The sequence below is a fragment of the Bufo bufo genome, chromosome 4, assembly GCF_905171765.1.
Source record: "Bufo bufo chromosome 4, aBufBuf1.1, whole genome shotgun sequence".
NCBI classification, from domain to species: Eukaryota; Metazoa; Chordata; class Amphibia; order Anura; family Bufonidae; genus Bufo; species Bufo bufo.
The window spans coordinates 511,900,859-511,918,517 of record NC_053392.1 but is presented as its reverse complement, the minus strand read 5'-3'; the positions used below and the strand labels follow the sequence as shown (position 1 = coordinate 511,918,517).

Genomic DNA, 17,659 nt, shown 5'->3' with positions numbered 1-17,659 from the left:
GATTTCTTGCCTTATAAATGGGGTTGGGACCATCAGTTGCGTTGAGGAGAAGTCAGGTGGATACACAGCTGATAGTCCTACTGAATAGACTGTTAGAATTTGTATTATGGCAAGAAAAAAGCAGCTAACAGTCTATTCAGTAGGACTATCAGCTGTGTATCCACCTGACTTCTCCTCAACGCAACTGATGGTCCCAACCCCATTTATAAGGCAAGAAATCCCACTTATTAAACCTGACAGGGCGAACCTGTGAAGTGAAAACCAGTGTCTCTCAGAAGCCAAGATGGGTAGAGGATCACCAATTCCCACAATGTTGCGCAGAAAGATAGTGGAGCAATATCAGAAAGGTGTTACCCAGCGAAAAATTGCAAAGACTTTGCATCTATCATCATCAACTGTGCATAACATCATCCGAAGATTCATAGAATCTGGAACAATCTCTGTGTGCAAGGGTCAAGGCCGTAAAACCATACTGGATGCCCGTGATCTCCGGGCCCTTAAATGACACTGCACCACAAACAGGAATGCTACTGTAAAGGAAATCACAGAATGGGCCCAGGAATACTTCCAGAAACCATTGTCAGTGAACACAATCCACCGTGCCATCCGCCGTTGCCAGCTGAAACTCTACAGTGCAAAGAAGAAGCCATTTCTAAGCAAGATCTGGCGTTTTCACTGGGCCAGGGATCATTTAAAATGGAGTGTGGCAAAATGGAAGACTGTTCTGTGGTCAGACGAGTCACGATTCAAAGTTCTTTTTGGAAATCTGGGACGCCATGTCATCCGGACCAAAGAGGACAAGGACAACCCAAGTTGTTATCAACGCTCAGTTCAGAAGCCTGCATCTCTGATGGTATGGGGTTGCATGAGTGCGTGTGGCATGGGCAGGAAAGGCACCATCAATGCAGAAAAATATATTCAGGTTCTAGAACAACATATGCTCCCATCCAGACGTCATCTCTTTCAGGGAAGACCCTGCATTTTTCAACAAGATAATGCCAGGCCATATTCTGCATCAATCACAACATCATGGCTGCGTAGGAGAAGGATCCGGGTACTGAAATGGCCAGTCTGCAGTCCAGATCTTTCACCTATAGAGAACATTTGGCGCATCATAAAGAGGAAGGTGCAACAAAGAAGGCCCAAGACGATTGAACAGTTAGAGGCCTGTATTAGACAAGAATGGGAGAGCATTCCTATTTCTAAAACTGGTCTCCTCGGTCCCCAGACGTCTGTTGAGTGTTGTAAGAAGAAGGAGAGATGCCACACAGTGGTGAAAATGGCCTTGTCCCAACTTTTTGGGGATTTGTTGACACCATGAAATTCTGATTCAACATATTTTTCCGTTAAAATTGTACATTTTCTCAGTTTAAACTTTTGTTCCGTGATTTATGTTCTATTCTGAATAAAATATTAGAAGTTGGCACCTCCACATCATTGCATTTAGTTTTTATTCACGATTTGTATAGTGTCCCAACTTTTTTGGAATCCGGTTTGTAATTCCACATGTGTTAATTCATAGTTTTGATGCCTTCAGTGTGAATCTACAATTTTCATAGTCATGAAAATAAAGAAAACTCTTTGAATGAGAAGGTGTGTCCAAACTTTTGGTCTGTACTGTACATACACAGTTAAAAGAAAAAGTATGTGAACCCTTTGGAATTATATGGATTTCTGCACAAATTGGTCATAAAATGTGATCTGATCTTCATCTAAGTCACAACAATAGACAATCACAGTCTGCTTAAACTAATAACACACAAATAATTAAATGTTACCATGTTTTTATTGAACACACCATGTAAACATTCACAGTGCAGGTGGAAAAAGTATGTGAACCCTTGGATTTAATAACTGGTTTAACTTCCTTTGGCAGCAATAACTGTCACGGCTGAGGATGGGGGAAAGCCTCAGCCGTGCGATGACGGAAGATGGTGGTCGCTGCTTGGCCAGGAACACAGAATTAGGGAGCAGGTCACCTCCTAACGCATCCCTAATCTGACCCTGACTCCTAGCTGCATGAGCCGACCTTGAAGGTAGGAGGGCTCATGCTACGGAACCTCGGATCCCTAGTAACCCTCCGCAGATCCCTAAAGCTAGGAGCAGGGTAAGACGACTTGTTCCTCCTAGAAACGGAGGAACAGGAGTCTCACAGGCCAGGCTACAATAAAGCGGAACATATACAACTCATGGCAGTGGCAGGTAAATGCCATAAGCACAACACCCACCTGCCACAGACACAAAGCCTGGAACCCATGCGCAAGTGCTGCTGTCCTAACACAGAAACGCACACAACACACAACACACATCACACAGGAACCCAGGACCATAAGCTGCAATAATAAACATACAACAGACACATCTTCATCACATCAAACAAGATTTATGACCACAAGGGTGGCTCTCAGTGGCAGATGGTATAAACCCGGAGGGTGCCTCCAGCTTACAAACAAGGCTGGAGTACCTCTCAGCTTCAGGTCTCCACTGAGGCTATATAGCCCAAGTAGCCACACCCACACAGACACACCCAGTGTTCACACACACAGAAGGGAATTAACCCTTCTCACACCAGGGAAGGGAAGACAACCACTTAAAGGAGAAAGTGTCCAAATGGACATCACACTGCAGCTGTTACAGCAGGCAACGACATGCGTGGCAACCATGTCCTGGGAGTCAGCCTGAAGGCCGGGACACTGCCACCACATGTACACCATACCAAACGTTGCCACGGGCAGCCACAGTGAAGGGAAGTGTCACAGTGCACACCTATATAAACCTCGTGCACACCAGACATACAAAGTGCATAACATACACACACACAACCAGGAGTTACCGCATGCACTTGACAGCAAGCTGCCCAGCAACAGCTCAGGCTGCTATACTGCCAAGTACAACCATGTTACCAGCAGCAACCACACATGAGGCAACATACCAGCAGCCCTCCCCATGTGGTTGACAATAAAACCAAACCGCAGGCAACTGCATGCGGATCCTGAGTCACGACCATGACCATGGTCGTGACACTCCCACCCCTCAAAGCCCCCCTCACCAAAAAAAAATGAAAAATAGTGAGGAACTAAGAACAGGGATGGGAGAAGGGGCAATGCCTGAAAACCACCAGTGTCTCCCTCAAGGACTGCCGCCAACAAACCTGGACCGACACAACGGTCCCAGGTAGTCAGCCACCAAAGCAGACTGAAGAAAAGAGCAACTGTAGGCACTGCCAGACAGGTACCCGTATCTCCCTCCAGCACTGCCACCAACCTACCTGGTCCGTCACCTAGGTCTCAGGCAGCCAGCCACCAAAGAAGTCTGGAGGAGAGACACTGGACACCGCGTCCAACTCAGGAAAACGTTCCTACTCCAGGTCGCTGCCAACAGCCACTCCAAACCAGCACACCGCCGGAACACCAACGGAATGCTGCCAGCAGACGACCAGAGCAAGGAACCCTGAGAGGGACGAGGGGTCACCAACACGGACACGGTTAGCAAGGTGGCGGGGAATAAGCCACCAACCGCGCCGTAAACGGTGAACCCCATAACGCTCTCCCTCCGGAGAACGCGCATGTATGCCGAAAACGGCAGGCCATACATGCTGCACCCTCTTTCGAAGGCGTGCAACCTCACACCAAAAAACACCACGGTGAGAGAATAAAAATAAGGGGACGCCAAAACAGAACACGGTGAAGGGATGGTGGGGAAAAGCCACTCACCGCGCCGTCAACGGCGATACCCCCACAACGCTCTCCCTCCGGAGAACGCGCATGCACTCCATAAGCATATGGCGATGCATGCTTCACCCTCTTTCGAGGGAAGACGCCAGGTGAGAAGCGACTGTGGTCATATGGTCACGGCTGAGGATGGGGGAAACCCTCAGCCGTGCGATGACGGAAGATGGTGGTCGCTGCTTGGCCAGGAACACAGAATTAGGGAGCAGGTCACCTCCTAATGCATCCCTAATCTGACCCTGACTCCTAGCTGCATGAGCCGACCTTGAAGGTAGGAGGGCTCATGCTCCGGAACCTCGGATCCCTAGTAACCCTCCGCAGATCCCTAAAACTAGGAGCAGGGTAAGACGACCTGTTCCTCCTAGACACGGAGGAACAGGAGTCTCACAGGCCAGGCTACAATAAAGCGGAACATATACAACTCATGGCAGTGGCAGGTAAATGCCATAAGCACAACACCCACCTGCCACAGACACAAAGCCTGGAACCCATGCGCAAGTGCTGCTGTCCTAACACAGAAACGGACACAACACACAACACACATCACACAGGAACCCAGGACCATAAGCTGCAATAATAAACATACAACAGACACATCTTCATCACATCAAACAAGATTTATGACCACAAGGGTGGCTCTCAGTGGCAGATGGTATAAACCCGGAGGGTGCCTCCAGCTTACAAACAAGGCTGGAGTACCTCTCAGCTTCAGGTCTCCACTGAGGCTTTATAGCCCAAGTAGCCACACCCACACAGACACACCCAGTGTTCACACACACAGAAGGGAATTAACCCTTCTCACACCAGGGAAGGGAAGACAACCACTTAAAGGAGAAAGTGTCCAAATGGACATCACACTGCAGCTGTTACAGCAGGCAACGACATGCGTGGCAACCATGTCCTGGGAGTCAGCCTGAAGGCCGGGACACTGCCACCACATGTACACCATACCAAACGTTGCCACGGGCAGCCACAGTGAAGGGAAGTGTCACAGTGCACACCTACATAAACCTTGTGCACACCAGACATACAAAGTGCATAACATACACACACACAACCAGGAGTTACCGCATGCACTTGACAGCAAGCTGCCCAGCAACAGCTCAGGCTGCTATACTGCCAAGTACAACCATGTTACCAGCAGCAACCACACATGAGGCAACATACCAGCAGCCCTCACCAATTTGACAATAAAACCAAACCGCAGGCAACTGCATGCGGATCCTGAGTCACGACCATGACCATGGTCGCGACAATAACTTTAACCAAACGTTTCCTGTAGTTGCAGATCAGACGTGCACAACGGTCAGGAGTAATTCTTGACCATTCCTCTTTACAGAACTGTTTCAGTTCAGCAATATTCTTGGGATGTCTGGTGTGAATCGCTTTCTTGAGGTCATGCCACAGCATCTCAATTGGGTTGAGGTCAGGACTCTTACTGGGCCACTCCAGAAGGTGTATTTTCTTTTGTTGAGCTTCAGCTGGTGGACAGATGGCCTTAAGTTCTCCTTCAAAATGTCTTGATAAACTTGGAAATTCATTTTTCCTTCGATGATAGCAATCCGTCCAGCCCCAAACCATGATGCCCCCACCACCATACTTCACAGTTGGGATGAGGTTTTGATGTTGGTGTGATGTGCCTCTTTTTCTCCACACATAGTGTTGTGTGTTTCTTCCAAACAACTCAACTTCGGTTTTATCTGTCCACAGAATATTTTGCCAGTACTGCTGTGGAACATCCAGGTGCTCTTGTGCAAACTGTAAACGTGCAGCAATGTTGTTTTTGGACAGCAGTGGCTTCTTCTGTGGTATCCTCCCATGAAATCCATTCTTGTTTAGTGTTTTACGTGTCGTAGATTCGCTAACAGGGATGTTAGCATATGCCAGAGACTTTTGTAAGTCTTTAGCTGACACTCTAGGATTCTTCTTTACCTCATTGAACAGTGCGCGCTGTGCTCTTGCAGTCATCTTTACAGTACAGCCACTCCTAGGGAGAGTAGCAGCAGTTGCGGCTCACCCTCAACCCGGGTTGTTGCGGCTTACCCTCAACTACTACCACATTTTCCCAGGCTCAAGAAAGAGTCGGGTCCTGGCGCTGTGCTGTACCAAAAATTATCTCCAGAGATGTTGAGGTCTGCCAAATCCGGACCCGGCGGCAAGTCCTCCACATCTACTACAATCACACTTAGCGGGGTTGTCTCCCCCTCTTCCACCAAAGTGGCGGTCACCCCTACCACTGGCCCTTCGGTCTCAGGTTCCCAGGGTTCTGGTGTCCCCCCTGAGCCGGGCCACTCTGCTAGAGTTATCCCTGTCTCATGTGTATTGGTGACTCTCGCCTCAGGCCACAGTGACGGGAAACCGGGGAAGTCTCTCCCAATTATTAGTTCATACTATAATTTTGTGGCGACAGGTGAGTCCACCTGCCAGTCACCATTGATAGAGAGACCAGGGCTGTGGGATAGTCCTTTAAATGCACCAGGGCAGCTCTTACCAGGGACACCAGGCTCCCTGAATCCAGCAGTGCTACTGATAGGGTATCTTCCACCTGGCACAGGTGGCTATTGTCTATATAGTCTCGGAGGTACCTGTGGCACACAGCTTCTTGGCATACAATGAGTGGCGGAAGCCATAGTTGGTATCCATGGGTTCACCCCAATGGGGACAGTCGGCCCTTATGTGTCCAGGCTCCTGACACCGCCAGCAGACCCCTTGGGCTGGGTCTCCAGGGTGTACGTCCCGGGTGGAATTTGTTGGCACCAGTCGCCGGGTCTGGGGTGGAGATTTCCGGGGTTTGACTGGCCCCCTCCCAAAAGAACCCCCTGTAGATTTCTGGTGGCCTCATAGCGCTCCACCAGTTCGACCATCTCTAAGGCATTACCAGGAGACCCCTGGCCAATCCAGTGCTGGAGGGGGTACGGCAAAGCCCTCCAGAACACATCCGCCAACAGACGGTTCAGCATAGCAGTGGGAGTCAGTACGTCAGCCTGCAGCCACTTTTTAAACTGGTGTAGCAGGTCATAATACTGCAGTCTGGAGAGTTCAGCCAGGTTAAATTCCCACTGAAGCACCCGCTGGGCCCGGACCAATACATTCACCCCCAGTCTTGCCAGGATCTCACCTTTTACGGTCGGGTAGTCGGCCGCTTGATCATCGGGTAGATCGAAAAACACTTGCTGGTGTCCAGATGCCAGGAACTGAGCGACAACCTCAGCCTACTTTTCTCGGAGTAACTTTTCCCTCACGGCCACCATTTCGAATACTGCCAGATAGGTCTCGACGTCATCCGAGGGGGTCATCTTTGGGATCGCCGCACGGACAGCTTTCCGGGCATCGTGGACGTTCTAGGCCACTTCTGCCACTTGCAACGCCATCACATGCTGTAATAGCAGCTGGTTAGTTTGCTGCTGCTGCAAGTTGGCCTAAACGAGGGCTTTCACGACTGCCTCCATTTTGTCAGGGGACACGGGTCGTAACCTTGCCGGCTTAATATAGGACATACACTGGTGCACAGGAAAAACAAAAACTTTTCGGCCTTCAGGCCTGCCTCACTCCGTTTGCCTGCATCCACCAACCATTGGTGGGGATTTGCTCTGGTAGGCAGATTAGCAGACGCAGTACAGAGGCAAAAACAAAGTCTTTAACTTAAACAGTTCAGTGTTTATTCACACATAAACAAAATGACAGTTCTTCGTCTTAGTGTTCATTCACACCATGACAAGTCCACAGAACAAAAAAACATTCACCTTGTTTTGTCAGCAGCAGTCCACAACATGCTTTAGGGGCCTGCTTCCCAGCAATGCGGCTCTCAGCCCTTTAGCACGGCACACATCCTTAGATCTCAAAACACAGAGACTCCACAGATTCCCTGTCAGATGGAGGATAATCCACACCACCTGACAGTGATTCCTGTGCTTTTATATCCCAAATCAAGACCTGGCCTGGAGCGTGGGGAGAAGCCACCCACCCAGCACTTTGGCTACTTTAGTAAAAGCCGTCCCGGATCGGCTTTGCAGCCATACTAAACAGCAAACAGTGTCAATCAGCAGTAGCTGCCGCTGACACTTAATCTACTGGCTCTTACCTCACCGAGGCCAGGAACCTCGGTGACAAATACCTTCCATCAATGACGGACCCTTGCACCTTCCTACAATATATATATATATATATATATATATACACACACACACACACATACATGTAGCTGGCCAGCTAAGAATTGTCCTAGGTTGCTAGTATACCTTATATGTGTATACAGTTAGACCTTCCAATAGCCTTAATACAGTTCCTATGTTTCTGTGTTAAAGACAAAAGAGTTATTTACTGTGACATCATGTTTTGGATGTCATATAACTGTTATATTTTGTGTTCACAGAAGCAGAAAAATATAATATGCATTTAAGATTCATTTTGTAATGAAAGGTAAGCTCAGTGACACAGCATAAACAAAAGAAAGTATAGTGTTAATCTGTTGTTGCTGGGCAGAAGTCTAGACCAATCACAGCCAGCTTCTCACACAGCCTGTCTGGGAATTCCCCCAGCTCCTGCTGCTAGAATCATTATTCACCAGAGACAGGAGCTGAAGAGACATTCACTCCACTGAGAGCTGAGTTTTATGGGAACAAGAGGCCAAAATAGGTAGTTAAAACAGTTATATAATGTTCATATTGTTAGTATTGTATTTAGAACTGTATACTGGACTAGATATATATGTGTTTACTTACAGTTCCACCAATTGCAACCATCCAAATAGCAAATTGCAAGCTACAAACTGCAAGCATACAATTGCAAGGATTCAGATTCCATATTGCAATCCAAATTGCATACAACCATACCAGATCATACTCAACCAATCTTCAAATAGTCACTGCTAACTGCATACTGTAAGTAGAACTATTAGTTAGACCTCAGATATACCTCAAAGAGATCACAAAGTGCTTAAATAACTTAAAGAGAGAGTACAGATACTGAAGAGAGAAATATATCCACCATTGTATGTTGAATGACAAGATTGAACAGTTGAACCACCATCTTAATCATACCGCCATTTGTGATATATTTTCAACATGTGTTATGTACATGGACTATCTGCTGCGGAGGCGGCAGTGTTCTATGAAGAAAAGTTGAAGTTAATAAAGAAGTTATTTCAAGCATTTGGTGTGCTCTTTAAACCTACTGTTTCCACAGAACGGCGCTAGAGGAATTACAGAGTAATAGACAGTCTGGTTAGACTAAAAGTCAGAGATACCAAAATTCTTCTAATGCCACAGTGCAAAAGGCACTTCATAGTGCTGCGCCTGCCACAATACATACACACTGCTATAAAAATGCTACTACATTGTTGTCTTCCCTAATGCATGTATGAACAATGGAAAGGCATTTTCATCAATCACCACTCATGGATAAAACCTGGTTTTATATAATACATAGTATATCAGCTCTTTTCTTTTGAGTGCTCCCCTCTCCATTCATACTTATTTCTAATGTTATAAGAGCTAATGTCTACTGAAACATATATCATAAAGCATTCCGCCTTATAGCGGAGCACTACGCTGTAGTATGACAGTAGTACAATGTCACCTATTTATTAATATTTCAAATGAATATCTCTGGAGCTCCTTTCATCTTTCTCCTCCCGCTCATGGTAGTGTTTGTTTCAAAATGCTTTGAAGCATTACTGCTTCCCAGAAGGTCAGCGTGCTTGACTGCCAAGAGAGACGAGTACATGAGTAGCTGGGTAATGCATGTTATCACGTCTAGCTATTGACTTGTAAGTAGCACTTACAATCCTTGTCCTAGGGAGGTTCGGCATGATGACACTGGTGACCACAAAAGACAGTCTTGGACAAAAAAAAAAAAAGTCTTCTATTTTTTTTCTAGCTCTTTGTTAAAGATTTCTTAGAAACATAAAATGATTTCAAAGTGTTTTCTTCTGCCTTATGCCACTTAGCTCCAGAGTCCAGACCCCATTTTAGTTGATAGAGCCTTTCCCGGCCCAACATGGCTTGTGTAGAATCTATGAAGCTTTAAAGCGACAGTTCATCTGCACCATAAGAAGGCTTTAGGCATGTGGTAACATGAATATAAATGGATCAATACTAGTATATAGGTTCTCTCTCTTGCTTCTCTTGCTTATATAGAGGTAAACAAATTTCTCAGCGCTTTACAGACATTCATGTCACTCAGTATCCCCAGGGGAACTCCCAATCTAGCCTCTCAGTATCACTTTTTGGTGTTTAGGTGGAAACTGGAGTACCCGGAGGAAATCCATACAAAGACAGGGAAAACATGCAAACTTAATGTTTTCTAAAAATATAAGATCTCTGTGCCTAGGTAAGTTTTCTACACATGCGTTTTTGTGCCAATTTGTTTCTATATACAGAGCCAATGACGGCAACAAAGCACAGTAGAGTGATCCCTCAAGATACAATGGCTTCAGGATACAATATTTTCAACATACAATGGTCTGTCCTGGTCCATCGTAAGTTGCAACTAGACTCAACATACAATGCCTTAGACTCAGATCCAACCAATCAAGGTCACTTCTCTGGTAAAATACCTATATTTGTTGCTAGTTAGCAGCTACTCCTGACTGTTATATTTAAGGATTTGTTTTATCTGTCTTAGTTATCTGCTTATTTGTCTTAAATCTTTATTTTCTCTTATCCTGGATGACATTTTGGGGCTTTGGAACCGATTACTCAAGTTGCAATAGTTTCAACATACAAAGGTCTTTCTGGAACCAATTAATATTGTAAGGCCTCTTTCACACTTGCGTTGTTGGGATCCGGCATGCACTTCCGTTGCCGGAGGTGCCTGCCGGATCCGTAACAACGCAAGTGTACTGAAAGCATTTGAAGACGGAACCGTCTTCCAAATGCTTTCAGTGTTACTATGGCACCCAGGACGCTATTAAAGTCCTGGTTGCCATAGTAGGAGCGGGGAGCGGGGGAGCGGTATACTTACAGTCCGTGCGGCTCCCCGGGCGCTCCAGAATGACGTCAGAGCGCCCCATGCGCATGGATGACGTGATCCATGTGATCACGTGATCCATGCGCTTGGGGCGCCCTGACGTCACTCTGGAGCGCCCGGGGAGCCGCACGGACGGTAAGTATGCTGCTCCCCTGCTCCCCGCTACACTTACCATGGCTGTCAGGACTTTAGCGTCCCGGTAGCCATGGTAACTATTCAGAAAAAGCTAAACGTCGGGTCCGGCAATGCGCCGAAACGACGTTTAGCTTAAGGCCGGATCCGGATCAATGCCTTTCAATGGGCATTGATCCCGGATCCGGCCTTGCGGCAAGTCTTCAGGATTTTTGGCCGGAGCAAAAAGCGCAGCATGCTGCGGTATTTTCTCCGGCCAAAAAACGTTCCGTACCGGAACTGAAGACATCCTGATGCATCCTGAACGGATTACTCTCCATTCAGAATGCATTAGGATAATCCTGATCAGTATTCTTCCGGCATAGAGTCCCGACGACGGAACTCTATGCCGGAAGACAATAACGCAAGTGTGAAAGAGCCCTAAGGCTAGTTTCACACTAGTGGCAGGGGACTCCAGCAGGCTGTTCTGGCAGGTGAACAGTCTGTCGGATCCGTCCTGCCGCTAGTTCACGTGTGCCCCCGGACTGCCGCTCCGTACCAATTGACAGTAATGGGGGCGGGGGCGGAGTTCCGGCGGCAGCGCACGCCGAGAGGCAGATGAACTAAAAGTACTGCATGTAGTACTTTTAGTCTGGCTGCCTCTCAGCGAGTGCTGCCCTGCTGCCGCCGGGACTCCGCTCCCGCCCCCATTGTAGTCAATGGGGATAGAGCGGCAGGGGGCACACGTGAACCAGCGGCAGGACGGATCCGACAGGCTGTTCACCCATCGGAACAGCCTGCCAGAGTCCCCTGCCGCTAGTGTGAAAGTACCCTAACTTGAGGAACCACTTAACCAAGGGGCGTAACTACCATAGTGGCAGACTATGTGACTCCTATGGGGCCCAGGGCAAGAGGGAGCCCTGTTGGGATCATCTCCTCTTTTACTGGGGGTGAAAACTTGGTCAGGACTCTACCCTCTAAAAGAAACAACTTTTAGCAAATGAGGCAGTGGAAAAAATGGCCCATTGGGGCAATAAAGATATGGTTGCAAAGGTGCACATAGAGTCCTTCAACGAGAGCTTATTACTCTTTTGTTTCAGGTTCACCAGATACACCATATACAGCAACGCAAGCAAAAATTTGCAGTGTAAACCTACCTGGTAAAACAGAGTAAAGTCAAGTCAACCCAATTTACCCAGTGAAAGATTTTTTTATGCATACTTGGAAGTGCCCAGGAATGCACATGATTATGAATGCAGAGGGATGCTCTGGCTCTTCTCCGCCATGGACTGGATGCTTTTATCAATGATGCATGCAGGACAAAATGGAAAGCAAAATGACTTCATATTTCAGCTTTCTTTTTTTAGCTCAAACAACAAATCAATGCATCTAAAGAAACCTTTTCATAGAAGCAGGTATCAAAGCAGCAAAGGAAATGTCACCATCTTCTATTGTATCTCATCTGATGGTCGGTATAGATACTCAAGGAAATAGTTCAATATTTTCTACTTTGTCGCCTGTGCACCAAGAAAGCCATATTTAGGCCACACAATGGATGTTCCACACGAGCCTAGACTAAAAACTACCTTAGGAGCAGTTGTGGCTTTGTCATTGACTTATAATGAGGATTGTCAGGTTCTGAGTTCCAGTATTTATTATGAGGAATATCATTGCAATATATATCATTGTTGCCTAAAGAGAAAGACAAAGCATGCAGCACACTGAAGAGTTAATGCAAACAGTAGGTTATAAGCTGGATGCAGAGTTGCAAAGTCCGTGAATCCACTTGGACAATAAACCATAAAGAGTAGTGACAGTATCAAACAAACTCCCCATTAAAGGTGGCCTATTTGACCCAGGAAGAATTGTAGTGGCGTATTAAACAGATAAATAGTAATGTCATAGGCAGACCCTTATTTGTGATATTTAAGGGCTCTATAATAACAAGGAGCTTTCCACAGGATTAGCATTTAGCAAATGTGGTTCCAATATTCAAAAAGAGGTCAAAAAGCCCAAAAGCTATAGGTCAGGAGGTTTAACATCTGTTGTGGGTAAATTGTTTGAAGGTTTTCTAAGAAATGCTCTCCTTGAATATCTCAATGAAAATAAGCGAATAACACTGAGGAATCAGTCATGTCAAACTAATTTTCGGAGATAAGTTCTAGACTTGATCATGGTGAGTCAATGGATGTCATATATCTTGACCTCTCCAAAGCATTTGACACTGTACCACATAAAAGGTTAGTATACAAAATGAGAATGCTTGGACTGAGAGAAAATGTCTGTATGTGGGTAAGTAACTGTCTCAGTGATAGAAAACAGAGGGTGGTTATTAACAGTACGCACTCTGCTTGGGTCACTGTCACTAGTGGGATACAGTGGACACGTAAAAAAAAGAAAGAAAAAAAGAGGAGGAGGTTAACAAATGCTACCTGGGTTGATAGAATCACGAGGGTAGTGTTAAACCAGAGGCGCCAAAGACTGGTAGCGGAAGGAAATTAGAAGAGTAAAAGAGATAAAGCAGGAGGGTTGCGGGAAGGTGGACAAGGCAGCTGGAGATAGTGTTAGCACAGCTATACACTTGGTGATCAGGTAAAGATAATTGAAACTTGAGAGTCAGGAAATAAACGTCACAAACGGCGCTTACGGACTACCAAGCTTGTAGGATGGAACAATGCAAAAATAAACAAAAGTGAAAGTGCCACTCTCTACGCAACCATAGGAGAATAATTTGTGGTAGCCCAGGAGACAGGATTGACAATAGTTCGGGTAGAGTGGTTTATCCCCGACAAAGTACAAAGAGATACAGTGATAGTGGTGGTAGTAAAAAATACTTAGAAGGTGCCAAATGTTCAGATTAGAACCACAATAATAATGTAAAAAGAACTTAAAGGGGTTCTGCACTTTCATTTAACTGATGATTTATCCTCTGGATAGATCATCAGCTTCTGATCGGCGGGGGTCCGACACCCAGGACCCCCGCCGATCAGCTGTTTGAGAAGGCAGCGGCGTTCCAGCAGCGCAGCCGCCTTCTCACTGTTTACCGCCGGGCTGCCGGCCCACTGACGTCACGACTAGTATCAACTAGCGTGGGCGGGGCTAAGCTCCATTCAAGTGAACAGAGCTTAGCCCCGCCCATGCTAGTTGATACTAGTCGTGACGTCAGTGGGCCGGCGGCCCAGCGGTAAACAGTGAGAAGGCCGCGGCGCTGCTGGAGCGCCGCTGCCTTCTCAAACAGCTGATCGGCGGGGGGCCTGGGTGTCGGACCCCGGCCGATCAGAGGCTGATGATCTATCCAGAGGATAGATCATCAGTTAAATGAAAGTGCAGAACCCCTTTAAGACACATATTCTATTAAATGTTAGGATTAAAACAATCCAGAGTAAAACTCCAGTTAACTCACTTCACTGGGTGGTTGCCACTAGGATAAAACACAAGACACCTGGGGCAAATTGCGGAAGGCACACGGGCGGCTTCCGTTTTTGCGGATCTGCGGTTTGCGGAACAGTCGTGTGCAGAAAGAAGAAGCATGCAGCACACTGAAGAGTTAATGCAAACAATAGGTTATACGCTGGATGCATAGTTGCAAAGTTCGGGAATCCACTTGGACCATAAACCATAAAGAGTAGTGACAGTATCCAACAGGCATACTGTGTATTGTTCAGTTGTCACTTCAGATGTGCTGTGTGGTGCTCGCGTCTAGTGAGAGCGTCCCGTGGAATAGTGAAGAAAATAGACCGGCACTCACTGTAGTTGTAGTGATGCTTCTTGGTTTATTGCCACATCAGATACATATATGTGACGCGTTTCGGGTCAGCAACAGCCTTTTTCCGACATGCATAACCCTTCACCTAACGATGAAGGAAAAATACGAAGTCCCAGTGGATATCAGGTAATCCATAAAGTGAGAATCCAATATTATACCACTGGGGCATCTCCTTGTAATTGCCAAATAATGGAGTCACCACTGCAAGTCCACCCTCCAGGTCTGACTGACATCCGCGTCATCGCCGGCACCACTGAAATCTTGCACATGGCAGTAGCTCCTAATTCCCCTTGCTTATCCTGACAGAAGGACTGTGTTACACTTACACAGGTGGATGGGTCTGTTGCCTGCGATGCTACGGTGTCTCCGTCACCTGCGCGGTTTCTGGCACATGCATAGTGAGTTTCTGAAGCCAAGGTGTATACACCTCAGCTCACCGCGCATGTCAGCACAAGCAAAGGGGAATTAGGAGCTACTGTGCATGCACAACATTTTAGAGGCACCTTCGATGAACTTGATGGTATCAATCAGAGCTGGAGAGGTGGACTTGCAGAAGTGACTCCAAGACTCGGCACCACATCTGTAAGCTGGCTAGAATGTTTGCATCCATGTACGCATGTGGAAAGTGGTGTATGAGAGCATGTATGGTATTATAAAGGTATGAATAATGTAGCATAGTTTAGTGTCTTACCTGTAGAGGTCTTGGATGAGTCCTTCTTTAAAACGAGAGCATAGGTTATTCAGAAGCCGTTCGTGCTGTCCGTACAGACATATGAGATTGGATGCAGGAAAAGGCTTCAGAGATAAACAGGTTATAGCTTCCACCATACTGTACTGGTTGATGTGCAGCCGGAAGTAATCTCCATTAATTGCTTTGCCAGTTATGATTTCTTGTCCCTGAAATGTCATTGTAAAAAGGTATTGGATTGTTACATGTACAGCTTGATGCTCATAAAATGCCTGAGGCGCTGTGATAAATCTGGTGCAGGTCTAGACAGCCGGTTAAGCCTACCTCAACTATAGGATTAGTAAATCTGAGCCACTATGCTTATAGGAGTTGTGCCCTTATCCCTATCCACAGAATAGGGAGTCTTGTGCTTGTGTGTTACCGCTCCATTCATCTCCATAGGACTGGTGGAGATACCTGAGCCAATCTCCAGCAGCTTTATAGAGAATGAATAGAGGGCACAAGCCTGACCACTGCTCCTTTCATCCGGGTGGACACAGATCTCTGCCTTCATGAACCTCCATTCACAGATGCCCAGGAATCATATATTTCCACAACAAAATCAGCTGTTTTCTACTAGTATAATCCCTTTAATGATCATGGCTTCATCGAAAAAATATCAGCCCTGGAAAAAATAAAAGTGGCCCCATGTTGTAGGAGGTTCCAAATTGACAGAAGGCAGGGCCAACACAAGTAGGCAGGGACAACTAAACTAGGTGGGGTCAACAATACCATAATGCAGCACACAATACCACTCTGCAGAACCAAATACCACAGTGCAGTACAAAATACCACCCCAGCAGAACCAAATACCACAGTGTTCACACCACAGTTAGCGTAGTGGTAGGACCCCTCGCCATGCTGAGATACCGTGACGTTGTGCATGATGGGCTCCGATGTGTTCCTGACAGAATATCTGCTTGTATGACTAGCTAGTATAGTCAGTGGCATATTCGTTTGGTGCATTTTTTTCTGTGATTTATATAATTATATTTTCATCCGCACAATGCTCCGTTTTGTGTAGGATGCCTTTGTGGTGCATGTGGACCGCGCCGGCATCCTCCATTGTATGCATTTTTTTGCTGGGGATGGTCATTTGCTGCGGTCCACATGCGGTGGGACTGCTCCCCCAATGAGAAACACGCTACAGTGTTTGGGGTTTGAGCAGTTGCCCCATATTTGCCACTATATTTCTGTGATTTAGCACAAAATACCCCCCTAAAAGCTTCCCCTTTGTGATGGTGCAGGAAGCCATCTGAGGACACCTGTGGTTGCTGACCGGGTGTCACCGACATACCGAGACATACGGACGTCCCCGGGACAGTGAGTGTCAGGAGATCTTTGAGACTGGCAACACGTGGTTTGATTTGACATGTTTACCTTGTGGAGCAACAGGCGTCTGTGTTGTTTCTGGTACTGGCCACACCCTTAAAGGGGTTATCCCACTTTGCATTTTCATACTTACCTGCTGCCAGCGCGGCGTTCACTTCCTGGATTCTGGCTGGGGGCGGGCTTCATCTTGATTGAAGTCTTCTCCCGGCCGGGCCACGCGCTGGACTGAGAGCACACGCCGCCGCGCATGTGCCATGGTGACTTATTCCTGGCCAGTATAGTACAGAGCCGGCGTGCGCGTTCGCGGCTCTGTACTATTGTGGCCAGGAAGAAGTCACCATCGCGCAGTCACCATCGGTGGCGTGCGCGTTCAGGACAGCGAGCGGCCCGGCCGGGACAAAAGATGGAGTCTTCTGCGCAAGCGCGGCCACCGGGATTCCGGAGAAGAGCGGTGGCCGTAACCAGGGAAGACCGAATGACAACAATGAGGTAAGTGGGGATGAATTTTCTCCTAAACGGTGGGAATGGGTAAATCAAATATATTTACAAAGATGATCACTGTCAAATCATTAACAGATTTAACAGTGATCATTATGATGTAATAACCCCTTTAACCTCCAGGTGTTGCTATTTAACTTTCCCTATTTATAGTTGTTTCTCCCACAATGCTGTGCGGTTTATAGCTTCAGCTGGACCTGTGGATAGCTGGTGTTTGGATCTCGGCTGAGTTCCTGGTGCTGCCATAGATTCTTGGAAGTTAAAGGGAGTCTGTCACCACATTTGGGCATATTAGACTGATCAAATAGTGTTATATGTGCAACCCAGAACTTAAAAACGGTACCTTTGTTGTATGTAACGGAGTTTCTTTTAGCCGAAAATGAACTTTTAAGATTATGTAAATGAGCCCTCTCAAGTGCCCAGGGCGGCGTCTCAATCCTCCGAGCCCCAGGCAGCACCTCCTCAACGGCTCATAACCCCGCCCTCCGTGTGCCTCTGCCCGCCCGTTTACTCCCCTCCTCTGTCCTT

The 17,659-nt window shown here is 46.9% G+C and overlaps 1 protein-coding gene across 1 annotated transcript in view; it reads right to left on the bottom strand.

Moving 5' to 3' along the window:
* The window catches only part of CFAP61 (cilia and flagella associated protein 61), a 320,844-nt gene that overhangs the window by 74,297 nt on the left and 228,888 nt on the right, over positions 1 to 17,659 (bottom strand). Inside the window, exon 25 of the mRNA XM_040429693.1 lies at positions 15,266 to 15,471. Coding sequence (XP_040285627.1) covers positions 15,266 to 15,471 — 206 coding nt within the window. The remainder of the gene's footprint in view (positions 1 to 15,265; positions 15,472 to 17,659) is intronic.